General features: G+C 38.8%; 1 protein-coding gene across 1 annotated transcript in view; it reads right to left on the bottom strand.

Annotated features, from left to right (window-relative positions):
* Positions 1-21,056, bottom strand: part of ccser1 (coiled-coil serine-rich protein 1) — a 117,188-nt gene that overhangs the window by 82,460 nt on the left and 13,672 nt on the right. Inside the window, exons 5-6 of the mRNA XM_023395012.2 lie at positions 16,191-16,281; positions 13,682-13,787 (exon numbers count right to left, since the gene is read on the bottom strand). Coding sequence (XP_023250780.1) covers positions 13,682-13,787; positions 16,191-16,281 — 197 coding nt within the window. The remainder of the gene's footprint in view (positions 1-13,681; positions 13,788-16,190; positions 16,282-21,056) is intronic.

The raw sequence follows: 21,056 nt of genomic DNA, 5'->3' as shown, positions 1-21,056 counted from the left end.
ACCCTTCCCCCCCCCCCCCATCACTCTGACAACCTCTACACTGAACCGATGCAGTATCAAAGCCTAAGGTGTCCCCGCAGGGATCCTGCTGAGCACCTCAGACAAATGTCGATGAAGCCTGCTGTCTTTTGAGGACAGGTGAGCTCTGTCTGTCATGCAGCCATGGGTGCTTTTTTTCCCCCTCTCTTAAACTGCAGCTTTTGTTCCTGTTTGGCATCTGAAGTTAGAATGAACTTTCTCCATTTATTTTTTCTGTTGGTCCACCCTGCTATCTAGACGGGATGAATTGAGTGTGGATAAATTACAAATGATCAATCATGCACTCTTCTCTCTGACAGTTTGTGTCAAGTGGCAGTGCCATAAAAAAGTTTCTTTTATGTGTTGTCTGTTTTTCTTCTTCTCTGTGATTCTCTGAGCCTGACACTGCAGCCCTTTCTCTAGCTTTCACCAGGGTTCAAGTTTGGATTCTTCTTTTACCTGCATGGTGAACATCAAATCCACAGAGCTATAAGAAAATGAGTGGGAGAAGGGTTGAAACAACACTCACCTCCCCTGAAACAATAATCATAGAGGTGCCCTTATGGAAAGCATTTACTGTTTCAGGGGAATAGAAGTGGAATATTTCTGGTTAAACTAAGCAGCTGAGGGCTGTAAATGTTTTTTACTGTGGGCAACATTTTTACAAAATGGGAATACCAGTAAATCTCACAGTCATTTCTGGGTCCATTGCCAAGCTGTCTGTAGCAGTAGAAACGGCGCTTTGTGATGATTTTATTATTTCAACAAATTAGCCAGCTTTATCTCCAATGAAAAACTGCAACAATCTGCAAGTAACTTCCAACAGCATTTTGTATGTACTGACAATATTCAGCGCCAATGCAGCAAGTAGGTCAAGTAGTGCAAGGCAAAATTAAGGATGTGAATTTAATGTGAGACAGATATGCTGCACAAAATCCTTGACTTTGACAAGAGACACCAAAGTTCACATCGCAGCTCATTCTGTGACAGAAGTCAGTCTTTACATGTGCAATATTTAAACATGACCAAAATGTTACTCTAAACTTAGCAATGTGTTAATACCTTAATAAAGCAGACATTGTAGGAATAAAACTATCATATTTTGCAAATGTGAAGAATAACTTGATGAATTTTTAGGAGGACTGTACCAGCAATAGGCTATTTGCTACCACCGCAGTTGATGCCCACTTTGATTGTGATATTTTAGACCTGAAATCCAACTTCAGGAGTTTCAGAAGAATAAACTGTGCAGGATACTTGTTGAACTGAAAGAAATCCTGGTTTCACTGAGAGAGGAAAGAAAACTTCAGTGACAGCAGCACTGGCAAAGACTGCTGGGCTCCCATTGTTGTGTGTGCAGTATATGCAAGTGTGCGCATGTGTGTGTGCGTGCGTGTGTGTGTATGCACATGAGCATGTCGAAGCATATATTTTTGACTGCAGTTACAGAATCGACAAAGTTGTTTTCCAGCTAAGCACAAGTCTCATCTGCAGGTAATTACCCCACACATATACGCGCAAGAGCACGCACACACACACACACACACACACAGCAGGAAGTGCACAGCACAGTTGAAGACAAGTCTGTTCAGTGATGATAGATGTTATACAGGCAGGGAGGCCGTTCCTCTACTCAGGGTCATCTGTCTTCTCACTGTCATGAGCCGATAGCCCGACACTCTCACTCTATTTCTCTTTTTTACAGCTCGCTCGCTCGCTCTGTCCTTCTCACACACACACACACACACACACACACACACACACACACACACACACACACACACACACACACACACACACACACACACACACACACACACACACACACACACAGCAGGAAGTGCACAGCACAGTTGAAGACAAGTCTGTTCAGTGATGATAGATGTTATACAGGCAGGGAGGCCGTTCCTCTACTCAGGGTCATCTGTCTTCTCACTGTCATGAGCCGATAGCCCGACACTCTCACTCTATTTCTCTTTTTTACAGCTCGCTCGCTCACTCGCTCTGTCCTTCTCACACACACACACACACACACACACACACACACACACACACACACACTACTCCTCTGAACAGGTTATATGTATGTGAGTGCAGAGAATAAAACTCTGAGATAAGAGTCAATTAGAAGATTACATAAGTGGACAAAGTGCTAATTTGAATTCATAAAGATGTAGTATTACACCAGCTAGTGGCTAAAACTGGTACTGCATGAACATGTGAGTGTGGAGCTAATTACAACAGAATACATGGATTAAAGTACCATTTGATTTTCCCTTTACAGTCTTTTCAGACTAATTACACAAAGGCAGGAAAAGTAAAGAGGGGCAGAGTGCGAAAGATGCCCCCTTCCTTTGCATTGTTTGTCTTTTGCTCCTGTTCTTAAAATACATTTTTATCCCCCTCATTCCTTTTTATCCCACTTTCTTTTCCCCTGCTCCTGTCCTCTCCTTTTCTGTTTTCTCCTCTCCTTTCAATGTATAGTTTTTCACCTTTTGTCTTTCCCTCCCCTGCACTCTCCTCTCTATCCTTGTGACTCACTCCTCTTCCCTCAGCAGCCATTTCTCAACAGCAGCGTTAGAAGTGATCCATTTCACCAACCTGAAAAAGCCAATTATCTGCCTTTTTATGACTTTCATTATTTTACCACTCACACAGGGTTATATTACTCGGCCATTGGCTCCCAGCATTGACACACACCTGCACATGCACATGAGTAGGCACGTCCACACAGGCCATAAACGATACACACACACAGGGCCAACAATGAAGAGGCACACAGCCCTATATATGCGCACACCTCGAAGTCTGGGTTAACATAATGTTCAGTTTAGTGTGTGAAGTGACAAACAATGACGGCTCAGCAAATAAATTATGCGTGATTGAAGTGCATTATCTTTAGCAGCAGTAAGGAGCAGTGGGTCACACCCTTGTCTGTCAGCAATATTAAGACTGCACTGTTTCAGGAGTAATAATAATAAAGGACACTTTAACACTGAGACATGGCGAGAAAGACAGCCAGTCCCTTATGCCAACTTTTCCCTCATTAAATTTTTACTGACAATGAGGAACATATTTATGGGGACAATCCAATATACAGTGTGTGTGTGTGTGTGTGTGTGTGTGTGTGTGTGTGTGTGTGTGTGTGTGTGTCTGGCTGTGTAAATGTGTGTAATAATGTAGACATCTGTGCATCATATATGTGCTTGTGTGCATGCTCAAGTAAAGCGCAACATTATACCACAGCTATGGGAGAATGATTGTCCTCATTTGTCACTCCTTCTTTCCACCTGACAGACACAGTGTACTCATTTGCATTCAGCACCTGAGGCTACGGATGTTTAATGCTGCCATTAAACTCATCTCCGACATAAAGTGCATCTGTGACTAAAGAGTGAGCACAAGCCGAGCTCCGGGCAGTGAATCTAATGGTGAATTCAAGTCTTCAGACACAGAAAGGGAGAGAATATAAAACTAATGTAATATGGCAGGGGTAACTTTCTGATTAACCTAATTGTCCTTTCCTGCTTTCCTTTGCTCTCTGCACTCTGAATCTGTGCTTGTTTCCCAAGAAATCTCTGCTTCTTCTTTAACCTTTACTATATTTTTCTCTCCCTGACTTGGTATCACTTAATTTATGAGACTCCCCACTATCTTGGCATCCGTGAGTATGGTGATGTTAATCCCATACAAAGAGGCTGAAAACCACAACTGTAGCTTTTTGTGGGGGGAGATTATCAGAACTTACCTGCACTAATTACTATCAAAACTTCTTGCTGCTTTGAGAGATCTATTTAATATTGGTCCCATGTATCACATTATATTTTCCTGTTTCAGAGAACATTGCTGAGCCAAATTGACCAAAATTTTATCCCGTATTAATGACTCAAAGCAATATTCCCCTAAAGTAGAACATTCTCACCAAAAAAACACTATGAGTTCTAAAGGTTCACTTCCAAGAATGTCTTCCCCATGAAATCTGAGACATGTTACTCTTTTGAGCGCTATAGGATATCTTCTACCGTGATATAGTGATCGCTCCTCTGCCTGTTTATAATTTTCAAAAATGAGAACTGAATAAAAAAGCATGAATGCCAAAGGTGACAACAGATCACAAAAGCAACCACCAGCTGACTTTTATAAACTGAAATGAACAATTTCATGTTAAAAAATGGAAATTCCCCACCCAAAGGGAATTATTATTTGGAGGGCACATGAATGTTTATCTATTCTATTTATTACTTAAGGACATGATAATTGTTGCATTATTTATTCTAAAGCCCTGATAATAAAGGACTAATATTTCAATTACCTTATAATGTGTTTATCTTGTGTTTATTCAAGAAACCTCAGCCTTATTATACTTAACCTGACCCTGCAGCTATAAGAAGCTGAAAGTGCAAACGCTCAGGTGAGATTTGCAGAAGAAATATTACAGTAACACCATGAAAATCTACATTATGTAGCAAGTGTATGATAATTTATTCTCAGCCTAAGTTGGTAATATGTATCACAGTCGGGAGTAGATAAGATTATGCTGTCAATCCAACAGTGCTGTTTAACAGAGCAACAAGAGCTCACATTGTTAAAAGATGCATTAGAAATGTAGGTTTTTTGCTGTAGTACACGTGGAGAGAAAACATGGGGGTGGATCTGTACACTTAAGCTGCAAATTCCCATTCTAGGACATGTTCTCGGTAAGTGGACAAACACCGCGTGTAGCTAATGTTTTATGATCATTGTCTGTACCCACGTCAACAACACCGAAATAAATTAAAATGTTGTCTGTCTCTCTCTCTCTCTGTCTCTCTCTCTCATCTCATTTCCTCTAGTCATTGTCAGGCTGCCTAATTTCCTTTCACAGAACCAAATATATTATCTAAGACGTGTCATAGTTCCGATTTGTTGTTATTTTGACAGAATAGCAGCACTGATGAACAAAAGTTTCCATAGCGAGAGCGAATGATTTACATTACAGTCATCTTGTGTGCGAAGCCTTCACTGTGACAAACTGCACTCAAGATCTGTGTTAAATAGTTTTCAAATGTTCACACATGATATTCTTAAATAAATGTTTACCAATATCCCCTTATCAATTCTGGATGTTTTAGTCTTCAGTTATTAGTCATCTTTTTTTTTTTTTGACTTGGTGCATACAGTTTTTTTCCCCGTTACAATCACCTGCATAAGCTCTGATTCTGATTAAATGAAATGTAAATGTGCAAAGGCGCCAGGAATAAGCTTCTATAATCCAGGATACAGGAATGTATGCTCTTAATCCTCATTTCTTTAAATACTGTTTCCACTGCAATGCTGAAGTACGCCGTATATTTATGCATAGAGGGACAGTGAGTAAGATATAAAGATGCAAATGATTGTTTATTCAAAATAGCTGTGAGTTCCCTAATTAGGTATTATGCATATAGAAGGCTACAATGACAGCAAGTGGAATCTTGCTTTGATTGTGTACTCCACATATAATTTATTGCACACTTACACAAGTTAATAATAGGATCTATGAGAGCTGTCTGTATTACCAATGCTGGGAAAACAGTCAAAGTTCAAATATACGCCTACTGACACCTCTAAAAGCTCACTAATTAAAACATTGGATTTCTTTTGTTTAATCCACACCCAAACAGAAATGTATAAGCAACACACTGTTTCTTTCTTCTTGAACAAAAGTTTAGCCGCCCGCCCAGCCCTTCTGTGCAGCATCTTCCAGCTATAGCACGGGTCGCCAGATATGGTCAGCGAACACGGGTTTTAGTTTTGGTCAGCGCACAGGGACAGTGGTACCAAACCTGACAACATTACTATGACAACAAGACTTCAGGATGCTGTACGTTGTCACTGCATCCAGCTACTGTTTGCCAAGAAACAGTCAGAACACCCACAATTTAGTGTTTTTACATTTCTGCTTTGAGCCAGGCTAAATGTTCCCATCCTAAGCTTAGTATCTATACTAAGCTTAGGATAAACATCTCTCCACTTGGCACACAGTCATTAGAATCATATTGATTTTATTATCTAACTTCTGGAAAGAAAGCAAAAAAAGTGTATATCCCAAGATGATGAACTATTCCTTTAAACTTTACATGACCTTAATAGCCAAAGCCAAACTTAAAAGCCTCTGACAACAAAAGCTGTAGTATAGTGATGACTGCTGTAAAGAGGCTTTTTGAAGCTAGTTGCTACAGACATGAATGAGGGAAGTTTTATCAGCAAAAACTTCTTATGAGAAACAGTGCGTTCTAAGTATGTTTTTGGTCAGTGGTAGAGGGAATGTGTTTGAGAAATCAATAGGTTGAGAAACATCTCGATGTATCAATTAGCATTTTGCAGTACATTTTCTTAGAACCATGCTCTATTCCCAGCATGTTGAATCAAAAATACCCTCACAATCGACATACAGTGTGCTGTAGTCCACAACAAAAAGAGACAAGATAAAGACACACGAGGCAGATAATGTATGAAGAACCAAAAACAAAAGAGCTCCACCTCTTTGTTTTTCAAATATCCTCCTGATGCTGCAAAACGACATTAAAGTACAGGAAAACAATCCCTCCTGTTATATGTCTTACATCTGTTCACAAAAGTGTAACAGTGAATACCACTTTCATAATTCCTTTCATTTCTGGAAAAGACCATAGGACAAAAAAAAAAACTAACGGAGCGAAGAAATGATTTATTCATTGCCAATCAAATATTTTTCTCTGCGTTACAAATCAGAACCACACGTTCTCACTCAAAGCAAGAGAAAAACTGAAAGCCAGCACTAATTAGTCTCCTTGTGTTGAACATTTAATAAACAGTAATAGAGTGTTGTAAATTAGAAGCTAAACAACAGCAATGCACAAAAGAAATATGCATGACGACAGATACACACTGCAGGATTTTGAACATGTTTAGCCTATTAGGCTGGTTTGAAAATTTAAAACGTCACAGCATATACCCCTTGTTTTTTCCTCTGAGGAGTGATGAGGGCGCCTCAGAGCGCCGTGAGGAGCATGATGCTCGGTTAACACCAGCAATCTGTGGGCACAGACTGTGTGAACAAAAAAACTATCCCCTTCAAAGGAATGCATCAGAAACACTGAAAAATAACTGACACATTTTCTTTGATGTATATGCACAATGTAAACTAGAATTACGACATTGCAGTTCTACGCCTCAAGTCAAGTTGCAGTTTACACCCAAGTCTGTCCAAATTCATATAATATACTGTATGTATATAATGTACACTGTATATTTAATAAAAGGTATTCGATGTATCTGTCATTATTAGTGTATTCATTCTTGAGTTACAGCCGAAAAAATTTTTGTGATGTCACGGTGACCTTGACCTTTGACCACGATGTAATCAGCTCATCCTTGAGTCCAAGTGCACGTTTGTGCCAGATTAGGGGTGTTGCCATATACTGGTACTGACGATAACCGTGATATTTAAAAATTGAAACACTGATATCATGTTAATAATACACATGATAATATCATGATGGCAGAATGGCAGATGCCTTTTCACTATCCATCCAAGTGTAATTGTTCTTTTTGTTCACTTTTGTAGAGATACGATGACAGACTCTCTCTCCTCCTCCCTACACTCATATTTAAGTCTAATGCCTTTGCCAAAAAAGAGACAAACCGCAGTAAACAAAGTTTAAGAAAAAACAGTTCATCCTTGAGCCCAAATGAACATTTGTGCCAAATTTTAAGACGTTCCCTCGAGGTGTTCCTGAGATATCGCCTGAATCCCGCGAATGGGATCGGTGGACGGACAACCCGAAAACATAATAACAACAGATTAATACAAGATAAAAGAGTTTCATCACCGCTTGTTGGAATAACAAATTTGGCATCATTTGGCATCACCTGCAAATTGAACAGAGAGAGGGAGGAGAGAATTTACTCTGTTCCTACCAACTCCCACTATATGCTGTGTTTGTCTATGTGTCTGAAAATCATGCTGCAGTGCATTTTATCTGTCCCCAGCTCCACTCCAAGACTCAGTTGGATTTTTTATGCTTGTCTATTTTTATAAATATGCATGTGTGCATATGAGTGAATGTCTGTCAGCATATGACTTACTGTAGGAGGAGATGTGTGTTATTTTTGCTGACTGTATCAACTCAGGTGGGATTAGAAAACAACTTGGCTGAAATACTTTATGAATCATATTAACATTCAACAAATTTGTTCCTCTGTTTATGTGTGTATGTGAGTGAATTCTATATAATCATGCATTACATGACTCTGTGGGAGCCTACAGGGCCAATTGAAAGTGTATCACCATGCACCACACCAACCCAAATGGGAGAGGATGGTGTCTTTTCGTATCATAACACGCCTTCTCACTTTCTGTGTACGCTGGGTTTAGTTGACAAGCCCCGGCTGATTTTGTTTCACTTGCTCCATTTTTCTTATATTCAGCTGGGCACAAAATGAGTTAACGCAATAACAGTAACACATAAAAAGTACAAACTGAGAATGACGGACTGCTGAAGTGACCCTGTAGCTTGAAGCATGTAGTAGGACATTCATGTTTTAAAGTATATGTAGTATGTGTATTTGTTGATATAAGTCTTATCATGCCAATGAAAGACTGTGATTGTTTTAGATGCTTTAATCGTCAAATCAGAAGTGGAAATATGGGAATTGAGATTTTTATGAGATTTCACTGCATATTGACAGACAAGGACACCCCTGAGTGTTTGCATGTTGTCTCCTCAGACTACCTGTCTTCTGCATAATAATACACAGCAATGAAAAGAGATAAGGGAAAAGAAAAGAGTAAGGGAAGGGGAACACTCAACAGACAGACCGCCGTTACCATAGCAACAGAAAAGCTATATACCTACTGTCAAAATTGAATTTCCTGTGTCTTTTTCCTATAGGAGTGACGAGGGAGGAGTCTTAACAGAAAATAGATATTGAGGAAACATCACACAAGCAAATTTTCAGCATTCGCTTGTCTCAATACCCCCTGCATCCCCTTCTCCCGCCAACCAAAAGGCACTGACGCACACTCATTATTGTCCTGCAGTGGATATGGGCAATGTTATCCAAAGTAAGTACTGCAACTGGCAAAAGAGCATAGCACACTGAAGACGGCTTCATGAAACGAAATAGTCAATACCAAAAAAATATTTTTGCCGCTTCTACATTCTGTCAATATGTTTCCTGTATACAGCATTTAAATATGAAATGCAACCATGAAAGAGCAGCAAACATAGCTGCTGTGAGAAAAGGTCATTAGAGAGCAACACTACACTCTGCTAATATGAATCAGACCCAAATCTGATTTATTCTAAAAACTGTTTTTTACTATGAGGTTTTTGAAAAGTCATTGTAGCGGAAACAACTAAAGCTGCAACAATTGGTCAGATACTCAAATGAACTCGGTTGACAGAAAATTAATTGGTGACTATTGTGACACTTGTTTTTTTGGGTTTTTTATTTAAGCCAAAACACAAAACATTTGCTTTTCTAGATTCAAATTTATAAATTTTCAGCTATTCTAGATCTATAACTGTAAACCTTTGGGGTTCAAACTGTTGGTCTAACAAAATATGACATTTGCAAATGTCACCTTAGAGTCTGAGAAATTATAATGGGCATTTCACTTTCTCGAGACATTTTATTTACAAAATGGTTCATCAATTAGTTGCAGCCCGAGAACATCTATCTAAGATGCATCTATTTGGTGTTTTCAGCATTTAAACTCTCTACTCTTCCTTTATTCTCACCCTTTCAGTTCTATCTAGAGGTGTCAATTATTACATGATTAAAAACTACTGTAGAGTACATTGTGTCTCTGTTGATCTCTGTTCACCAGCTACTTTGCAGCATGTATGAGATGATGAGGGACAATGTGACTCCATATTTCTTTGTCCTACATTCAAGTGAATATAGGACAAAGGACTCTGATATTTCCAGTCTCTCCTTTCTCCCTTCTCTCCTTACATCTCCCCCTCTCTGTCTGTCTCTCTTCCTCTACTCACCTCTGCAGCCACAAAACATGAAAACTAATATTTAGCACATGGCTGTTATTGCTGTAGCTTTGTTACTGTGGTGTTAATGTTTACAAAGTCATAAGCACAGAGAATTAAATGTCTGCCATCAAAATCATTCAACTGTCATACATCAAAGAGGAGGTATGCGTGCACAAGACTGTGCATGTGTGTGTGTGCAGCAGATGTTCTGTGCAGCCTGTCAGACAGCCAGCAGTATCCTGCAGCTGATACTCTCTCTGGACAGGCTGACTGACTGACAGGTGAATATGTGTGTGTGTGTGTGTGTGTGTGTGTGTGTGTGTGTGTGTGTATTTGTGTTTTCTTGTGTGTGAACAGAAGGGAGCTTGCTTTGCCTCCAGCAAATCAATGTCCCCTCGAGGGAATGTGGAACCTGAGACAAAGAGCAAGAGAGACAGAGAGAGAAAGAAAGACGGTGAGCAAGCCCTCGGCAAACACATTTTGCTCTCTTTCCCCTCTCCAATCTGAGCTCCTTCACTCACAGACTTAACACATTTTGCGGCAAAATTTGTGTGAAAATGTTCTGTGAGAAGAAATCAGAAACTGAGCTAACACAGTGGGAAATTAACACTTGCCAACAGCTACATGTTGATCATGGTAACAAACTTAGACCTGGCTCCATTATGTAACCTGCCCCCCGATTTCCAGAGTAAAAAACGATCAAAACATGTTTTACTGGTATGGATTATATGCTTTTTTTTTTTTTTAAATAAACCATAATGTTTAATTTCACTTCGAAATCCAAAAAGAGAATCAAAAGAGAGAATATCTATTCCTCAATGGTGTGATTTGTCTACTTTATTGAAGTGTAGCCGCTCTCTCCATCCAGTCTTTATTTAATATTTACGAAGGTTACTCTGCTGCTCTGCACTTCAGCGATAAAAACTGCTCCCTTGCTGTGAAGAAATTAACTGAACACACACTTCTCCCTAAGCCCAGTATATCATGTCACTGTCTCGCTGTTGGAAGCACACGCACTGTCAAATTTCATGATGTGTCTACAATTCTGGAGGCTTGGAGTAAAACGTTAAGACTTAATGCAGACTACTGGGTTGTTATAAAGGTGGCATATGTAAGAGCTAATTAGGTCATCACTCAGGGATACCATGATTTAAATGTGAATTTAGTGAATAGATTTTGAGTGTAGTTACACTAGAAACATGGCTCTAGGGACAGAAATATCAGTCTGTTGGTCAGTCAGCCCGCCACTTGTATCCAGACTAAAATACTGTTTCTCAACAACTATTGGATGGATTTTTGGTCTACACATTCACGCCCTCCCTCAGGATGAATAATAACAACTTTGGTGATGCAACAACATTTTATCTAGTGCCATCATGAGGTCAAAATTGTAATTTGTCCAGTGCTGTGGTTTATGACCAAACACCTACAAAACTAATGACATTTTCACCAGACTCAGCTGTAGTCTGTGTTTAGTACCAACTACCAAATGTTAACATGGTATCACGCTGAACTAAGATAGGAACATGGTTAACATAATGCTGTACCTGCTACACATCAGCATGTTAGAATAATGGCATCTGCATTCAGCCAAAGCACTGCTGTTTGTAAGTACAGGCTCATACAACTGCTAGCATGAATGTAGACTCTAATTCTTCGCCAATGGTCATTTCAGAGTTATACTTCAAAGATGAGGTTAAGGATATTTGTAGCTCCGCACCACAGCTCAGATCTTCGTTTATTCCCTGCCTCCTTGCTCTGCTAAAGGGTTACTATGGTAATGCAATGTTTCTAACTGAACTGAAAGGGGTGGAGCCACCTCCTCATACTATGACATTTCTAGCCTGAACTGTGATGCTGCAGTCCAGACAAACTCAACCAATCAGAAGAAAACTGGTTTCAAACAAATAACATTTTATCATTGACCTCGTAAACAGAGAGGAATAATGCGAATATTTGTGTGCAAGTGTATGTGTGGACATGAATGCTCCTCAGTGTTTTCAAAGACAAGAGGAAGTGGGACTTCAGTATAAATGAAACAATCAATGAACTGTCTGACAAAAACCTTGGATGGGTTGAAAAGGTTGGCTCCCGACTTGCATGATTCAGTGAAACAGTGTAGACGAAGAAAATGTCTCTCCATTCGGCGAAACATTCAAAGAGTGTTAGAAGCGTGATAAAAACCCTTCTCAGAAAAAGCCAAGGCCAAGGCCAGTGTCTCAACGGTGTAGTATGAATCCTTCAACCTCTACTTCAAAACCACTCACACAAGTTGACCTGCACTGTCTCTGTAAACAAAAAAGATCATAGGGTTTATTCAGGGGAAAATACGTATAGGCCGATACATCTACTCTATGGGTGCAAGCACAAATAAAATAAATTCAACCTGGGAGTGGAGAGAGGAGCACTGAAAGGTAAAGTAATAATCATCTGGTGGTTTGTCAGACAGACCACCAGACGATACCACTGGTGATACAACCCCTTTATTACCCACTGGCTCCATAAAACCAAATAAGCCCTATCCACAGAGCTGCTATGTGTCTGTCTCTGTGTATGTGTGTGTGTGTGTGTGTGTGTGTGTGTGTATTTCTGTGCAAATGTGTGGGCGTGCATGCATTTCCGTGTGTGCCCAGCAAGACCTATCCTGATTCCTGAGCATCGGGAAGAAACAAGTTTCCAAATCAAATCAGATATGGAACCATCCTTGGCAGTGGTGCTCACACACACAAACAGAAAGTCTAAGTGTTCCCTTTCAGCTGTCGGCTACTGTGAGACAGAGGAGAACAGAAAGACAGCTAGCATATTTATTCCAACAGAATTTATTTATTTATTTACCCTCCATCTTTCTGTGCTAGAATCTCGTCTCATCTCCAAGGGAGGGAAAGACATAAAACATGTTATGCATTACAGGGAACATTCAAGATCAGCAATTCCTAGAATAGACAATAACCACCGTCTCTTTGTCTTTCACGTGGCAATGGAGTGTGGTGGGGGAAAAAAGCTATATAGTTCTTGCTATAATGTAATGAGGATATACTGTAACAGGGATAAATGCCCCTGTGGCCAAATGGGTAAGGGCATCAAAACAGATCCCTCCATGTACCATGTACCATGCATGTGCTCCAATATCTATTATACCCACTTGGCCCTTTGGTGACAATAAAACAAACTATCGATTCACTTTTCAAAAAGAAAGCTCATTCAGACCCTCCTGTGCCACTGCAGTCCCAAGTTTCTGATGAGGACGATACAGACGAGGAATCAGTGGCTGATCTTTCCATCGGGAGAGGCTCACGCAGTTAAAGTGGCTGAGATAGGACTGCCACGTTTTGTAGGTGCTTCTCTCGGTATGGTCCAACATTTGTGGGGAGAACTACAGTAAGTTTGCCAACTCGACCCAAATCTTTAAACATCAAACACTTGTAAAGCACAACAACAGCATGAAACATAGCATGAAGCACCATGAATGGCAGTGCCACATACCTTATGTTTGTTATGTCACAAAACATGTAATTAATTAGTTTAATCTTCCCTGTGGAAAATGGATAATGTAGAAATAGAATAAGGCTTCTGGCACGACTTCACCTACTTCCAAGGTGCATGGAGACAGGAAAATGGAAAAGGTAATAGCATAAATGAGTGCATTAAAACAAATATACATATTAATATACCTCTGATGGTTTTCTTTGCCTGGGATGCGATCTCCTGATGGGTCCATGGGGGAGGGGAGCAGGTTGAGACAGGAGGCCAGGGACTGGCTGGAGTCCTCTCTGGACACTGTGCACACACCAGAACACACATACAGTCATTACATCAAGTTGATTTTGTAATCACAGCTGACACTTAGACTTTGCCCAAGTAACTAACCTTACCACAACATATTTAGCCATGAAATATACAGTAATAACTTTCTCTTTCCATCTCCCAGTCATCAAAAACTGATTTAGAGCTGTAAAGCACCAGTCATGTCACCAAATAGCTTATTAAAATTCAGTAGTGATAGATTTGAGCAATTATGATACTATCAGTTTTTTTAATATATCTACTTTTAATTGCACATTTGACATAGCAGTGTTGAGGAACCTGGAATTACAAGGGGGGGTGGGGGACGACCAAAATTTGGCACTTCTTCATGTCTTTGTAAAGGTCCCGTGTCTTTCTTTCTGTCCCTGTCTGATTCCACAAGGCATGAGTCACAGCTGCAGAAGGAACACAGCCCTGCAGCTGAACACTGTTGGCCATAAATTGCTGTGAAATTGCTTGCTTTTTAATAAAGGCTTCAACAAGCCACCTGAGAGAGGTAAAAATGAGAAGAGCCAATGAGAGCGTGTAGCTGTGTGGGATAGGTGTGTGTCCATTCGTGTATACATCTCTATAAGAAGCTGTGCATGTATCTAAATCTGTCTGCTTTGTGCTTAATGCCTGAATGTGTGTGTGCAGGTGTGTGTGTCTTTAAATTAGTCCCTTTAATTTGAGTGTGTGGAGGAAGCTTACTTTTCCATTGCTAGAGTCTTAGTCCCTTGACTTTATGAGAACAATTTGTCAAACCTTTAATTTCATGCTACAGTCTGCAAACCATTAGGTCTAATGACTAAGCATTCACGCTTGTGTGTCAGAGTGTGTATTAAGGATGAGGCCTCCTTCAGCTCTTCATCAGCCAGTGTCTTTAGAGATGTTATAAATCTGTGTGTGTGTGTGTGTGTGTGTGTGTGTGTGTGTGTGTGTGTGTGTGTGTGTGTGTGTGGGCTGAAGCTCCTGTTGCAGACTTTACTCCACAGTGCTGCTGAGTATTATACTTTATTTGACTGCAACTGTAATATTTTCAGTCCATTTGGGGTTAAAATGTCACCAAGGGATAAATGAACCTCACAGTTACATAGAATCTGACTGAGAGATGTGTTGAGTAAGAGTCCAAGCTAAGAGTGAACGTATCGTCATTTAGAGTCAAACATGTAGTCCCTATATTTGAATAACTTTTCAATGTCATGTTAACCCACTTTTCATTCATGTGTAATACTGAGCCGAACATCAACTGCCCAAGTCCATGTTTACAATTTGCATCTTTGCATTTTGATGTGTCTTAATACAGAGCGAACATTTGCAATCTGAGATCACCAGAAACATGACCAATACCGACAGGGTTTGCAAGAGCTTATTTAGGCCTTATTACCATAATGTTACTGCAAGCAATGATTAATAAGAATAGTGCTTTCAATTTAAAATAATCAATTTCACTTCTCTACTCACAATTGTAAAATAGGAAATTCCATCACAAAAGACACGAATGTGATAAGGATGAACATATGCATGTCCCTCTTAACACACTCACGTGTGGTTTGGTTACAGCCACTAACCACACCTGTTCAATACAATAGTTTCCTAATGTGTTTTTATGAAAGGAAGCTAGGGTTACTGTGTTTGGCACTCCATGCTGCAGCGTGGCAGAGCATGAGCAATAATTCTCCTCTGACAGTCACTTTTCAACCATGAGGCATTTCAGGAGGAGTGTGACTGAAATGCCAAAACAACAAAGGAGATAAATCGCTGTAAATGAGGCAGCTACATCAAAGTCATGGCACATGTTGAGAGAAACAGGGAGACTACTGGTTTTATGATTTAAGGTGATGGAATAGAGGTGGCCTAATGAGGAAAAAGAGACAGAGACAGAGAGTGAAGAGAGAAACAGGATAAGAGAGAGAAAGACAGCAAAGAGGGGGTGAAGAGAGGAAAAGCAAGAAAGGAGGGAAGAAAAGCTGTGACAATGAGAAAAATATGAGCAGACATTCACTTGAATAGAGGGAGGGATAGATAAAGGCAAGAGTTTGTATGTGACAGATTCTCTCTTTTCTCTCTGATGTGAATGCTTAGTTTCTAAAAACTCTTAAGTTTCTTTCCAGAGGAACAACAATACAATGACTTTGGGAATATAAACTTAAACTTTAAAAAGAATTGATAGTGCCCAATTCTGCACGTGACTTTAACCCTATACCTATAGTATGGTAGTAATAAGTTAGCACCAATACATAAGTGTTTAGACAGATCCAGAAAACCAGCTTGTGTGATACAGATAAGTGTGAAAAAGTGAGACGGTGTATCATCTGTATCTTCTCTCAGCCTGCTGTAGGCTTCACACACACACGTGCCATAAAGACCTCTGTGTAGAGATGCAGTAAGAGTTACCATGTCGATGACGTTGATCGTCAGAGAGGTCCAGGTCTAACATAAGATCATCTTCATCCAGCTCTGAGGAGCCCAGGTTGTTTAATACATCCTGAAGAGTAAAAGCAAAAACACATACACTTAAAATGAACAGTTTAAAAATATATATCTGATAAAATAATAATGTCTAATTATTACATTCTTAACAATATGACTGATGTATGTCGTTCTGTATTCCTAATACGTTAGGACCTAAAACAAGGTCTAAACAAGTCATTATGATGAACAGTTTCAATACAGTTACTGCATAGCTAAACAGTCATTAATCCTATAGGTTCTGCAACCCCTGAGGAGGAAAAAACACAAATGCTAATGAATGATACGGTTACAATATGACAGCACTGCAGCAAATTATTAAATTATTCTCTTCAAAGCAATCCAGGTGGCTCATAACATTCTGATAGCGATTCTCCAACCAGAAAAACACAACATTTTAATAACGCTAGCAACAATCACATAGTTATTTTTATCAGGGCATGGGATTTTTTCCGCTTTGCCTGCACTTAATGATATATTTAGTCCCTCCCAATTGCATCCAAGCTTGTTATGTGGGAATCATTAGGGTTCGGTTTGCGAATGAGGCTGTAGTTTGTAACATCTGTCAGCGTTTCCTGTGTTTTACAAGCAAAAATAGCTGCTGAACAAACCAGAAACAACTTGCAAGTCTACAGAATTTATTCTCCATGATAAAGAGAGGTTATTGGATTTTCAAGATTGTATACTCTCAATTTTCAAGTCATTATTTTATATACCATGCAGCCAACTGGATGTCCTTCACCAGTATGACATAACTAACAGCATACATTTCCTTACTCAAATAAAAGACAAAAAGATAGATCAGAAAATATAATTTGCAGGAACACCCTAAGTATTGTTTAACTTTTTCATTTAAGGCTATAAGTCAAATTACACTACACTATTGTACAGGACAAATAATAAATTTCAACATAAAGTTTTCTAAAAGTAAACATAACATACAATAAAACGATATCAATTCTAGATTACAGTAAAATTAAATAAATAAATAACTACATACTAAATAGGAGATCGTATTTTCAGGAAACCTTATAATCAAAGATAAACGAACTACATTTAAAGTAAAAGAAAACCAAAATGAATTATATGCAAATACCACAAAATCATATTTAGGTTTCAGTACTGAGTACCAAGTTGACTTAATGACTGTGCTGACAACAAAAAAGACAGTGTGTGTGTGTGTGTGTGTGTGTGTGTTTGTGTGTGTGTAGTAAATTTTCTCTCATAACAGACTTTAAAATAGCTGTTTAAATAAACTCTGATATCAGTGACAATGTCCTCCAAAATCAATAATAATAATTCAAGAAAGACATGAAAATCTGTTTTACAAACCTTCATCCATCCTGCTTGGCCCTGAATTATCAACAGTATTCCCACAAACATTAAAGGTTTACTATTTCTTGAGAAGTCTTTATATTTTAGAAATAACTGATAACATGTTCCCATTTTCCCTTGCATTTCAAAAGTCAAGGCTGCCACCTGATGGTCATAAAAGGAAAATCCACTGCAGAAAAAAAAGTTACAAGAATAAAGGGTGGTAACTCTCAACAGCCAACATGAGCTTCACTGCAAGCATGTGCTCACCATCAGCAGGTTTCTTTACAATTAATACTATACTATAATACCTAAAACAAATACCAGTAGTACTGAATTGTACAGGTACAGGCAGCAAGTCTCATCAGTCTGATAACCCCACAAGGCCAAAAAAAAAGAAGAAAGAAAACGAATTATTTACTTTGAAAAGTACTTTGAATTGGTTCTGAATAAACTTTATTACCTGAAACAACCTTGTTCAACGTGAAAATAAGAGGGTGATGCTTTCTATTGGCTTTCACAACTCTTAATATTGGTTTAAAGATCTTGCCTGAACTTTTGTGCACAGAAAAATGAAAACCATGAATTGAAATATCAAGAGCCAGAAAATAATATGCGCCAGTCTCATGCAATATCTGCAGATGCAGATGGATCAAAAAATCCAATAACAAGCCCTGTTCAGCTTTCATCACTGTTGTTTGGACATAAAGAAGCTCACAGCCACACTCTGTATCGATCTCCTCCCATCTGAGAACAAGAGCCTCAATGCTTAGTGTCATGCCTGAGAACTGTGTGTGAGAGAGAGGGAGAGGAGAATATCCAAACAGTTATACCTGTGTTCTTTAAGGCCACACCTATGTGAAGCCACTGTGGTCTGTATATGAACATATAACATTACATTGCTGTTTTTTCCACTGTTTCATCAGCTGCTCGGTGTCGTAAACATCAGAAAAAAACAGAATGTATTTCAGAGTAATGGAATTGAACACAAGATCCCATTTCAGGCGTTAAAGCTAATAGCTAAAAGGTATTGGAAAAGAAATGAAGACCCATACCGTGTGATACTACTGCTCACAGACTTCATTTGAAGCTAAATTACCCATTTTAATGTGCCCCTCTAACCACAGAAATGTGTTCATATGATTTTACAACGCAGAGATGTCACCTTTTTACCTCGCTTGTGTGATTTGAGTGAGTATAATCCTTGAGTTAATAGAGATAATATCAGATTCAGGTCTCATTTAAAGATGGCTCCATCTCTTAACTGCCAAGCAGAAAGATATCCAAAACAGGGATAGAAGGGAAGCAAGAGGTTCTTTCTGTCCATTAAAAGCCACTGGTTTCTGTTCATGCCATGAAAATCACATATACAGTCTATGAAAATTACATTTGTTCTGTGCTTGAGGGTGGTAAATGCATTAAGATCAAGAGAGAGGGATTTAGCTGTGCAGCCAGGTATTATGGCCTCAAGCAATGGAAAATATATGGACTAACAAATGACTTTCATTGTGTTTGAGCAGACACTTCACTTGTATTTACGATGTGCCTGAGGGAATAAGTGATTGAATGTCCAGTCAAATCAGAAAACTGTTTGCTGAATGAAAAGAAAGTGATTTTTAGCCAAGATGTGGCACTTACATAGCCTAACATTTGTTATTCTTTTTAACCACTGTCTATTCTTATCAATACAGAATAATCACTTATCCCAGAGCAAAGCAAACATCCTTTTAATATTCAACAAGCAATGTCATTTTAAATGACAAATATTATTTATATATATACATATTTGAGGTGCATGTACCTCAAATATGTATATTCTTGCACAGGAGTCCTCTCACATATTGAAAGGTCGACAACTTTATGAGAATAACTGAAGCTGCTGAGGCAGAACATGTGTCTACAGTCCTAACTTAGAGTGAGATATCTACATTTCCTGCTTGTGCAATATGTAGTCTTGACATGAAAAGGATTTATCAAAGATTAAATACATATGTAATTAATAACACACCCACACTATTTGCTGTCCTGCCTGCTTTTTGCCACACAATGCCAGTAAATGCTTGGCGTAAAACACAGCCTGTAAGCACTTTCATGGGGACACATCATCATTTGTTATTTGTCATTAGTTACATCTGTGTCTTTCCTGCAATGAGTACTCTCAAAATCTACTAGAAGAAGGTAAGAAAAGAAGGAAAGTTGGTATGTAGCAGTACATTTCAAATCTCTGTAATAGTCTCGAGCACTAACAGAACAGAGCCTTAAATTTACCAGAAGAATTTCATTTAAGTTTCATCAGCTACCTAGCCAGCTTATGAGTTCGATAGTTATTTCAAAATAAGACAAAGAAAAAATTTACAACTCCTGGAATGAACCAACATAACCTAAAAGATATTAAGGATAATCTTTGAATCCTTTAGCCACATAGCTGTGGGTGAAAAGGAGTTTCAGTGAATTAAAAGAAACATTCTTAAACCTTGTTTCTATAGCAGAGGCAGTCGATCCCATTCCTGGAGGGTATGAGTTCTGCAGACACTTGTTCCTCTCTGATAGCTAATGAGCCCCTAATTGACTATCAACTCCATTCTTCCCAGATACATTTACTATTTTATTAGCCTCTAAACTGTTCAATGTTTTAACAAATTTAGTTAATATGAAGTCTATATCTTACATTTTATTACTATTATTACTTGTAATATACAAATATGTAAATGCAGCATGACGATTACGCTTTATAAGAATATGCACAGACACAAAGATGGTTGTAAATCACTGTAATGGCGCGATTTACTGCATAACACTGCATTTATCCTGTATTCTCTGGTCTTACATGAATATTTTACAACATAATAATAATATTGCTAGTGCTGTTTATTTTACAGCGTGTTCTGCTCATCTAGCCACCTGCGCTAATAGTAACCAGAAGGGCACTCAGAGAACACAGACTTCCGCAAAGGCCAATGTCAAACTACACCAGACTTCAGAGAAAAAAATTAAAACTCATAGTAAATGATCCAGATCTGCCTCAAAAGTTAATGGGCTCTCCGCTGGCCCATGCCCCATTCCTCCTGTTTCATTATTATTTGAGTAATCCTTCTGACAAATAAACAGATCACCAGTTTGCATTCGGAAACTAAGCCTCAGAGAAAATTATAAGATTTTGAAATGTGTATAATATTTTACTGCTCTTACATGATATATGTTGGCAAAGTGAGCGGTCAATACTCACATTTGCAAAAATCCTCATTGTTTTACATTCAAAAACCCAACTGTCAGGTTGTGGTTATTACGAATTCTGTCTGGGAGAGGAAGTGAAGCCTTATCAGCTGTTTGATTAATACAAGTGTCACTTATGATATCTAGCCTTTACAAGGAATCACTCAGACTGGAGGATATGAAAACAAGAGGCTCTCTGAATTACAACACTGTGTAGCAAGCTAGCTGCCAAGCAACTGTTGATATGCATAACTACCACAGTCA

This window comes from Seriola lalandi, unplaced genomic scaffold (assembly GCF_002814215.2).
Source record: "Seriola lalandi dorsalis isolate HSWRI2012SDOR001 ecotype SW California unplaced genomic scaffold, Sedor1 jcf7180002054955, whole genome shotgun sequence".
NCBI classification, from domain to species: Eukaryota; Metazoa; Chordata; class Actinopteri; order Carangiformes; family Carangidae; genus Seriola; species Seriola lalandi.
This window is presented reverse-complemented; position numbering and strand designations above follow the sequence as displayed.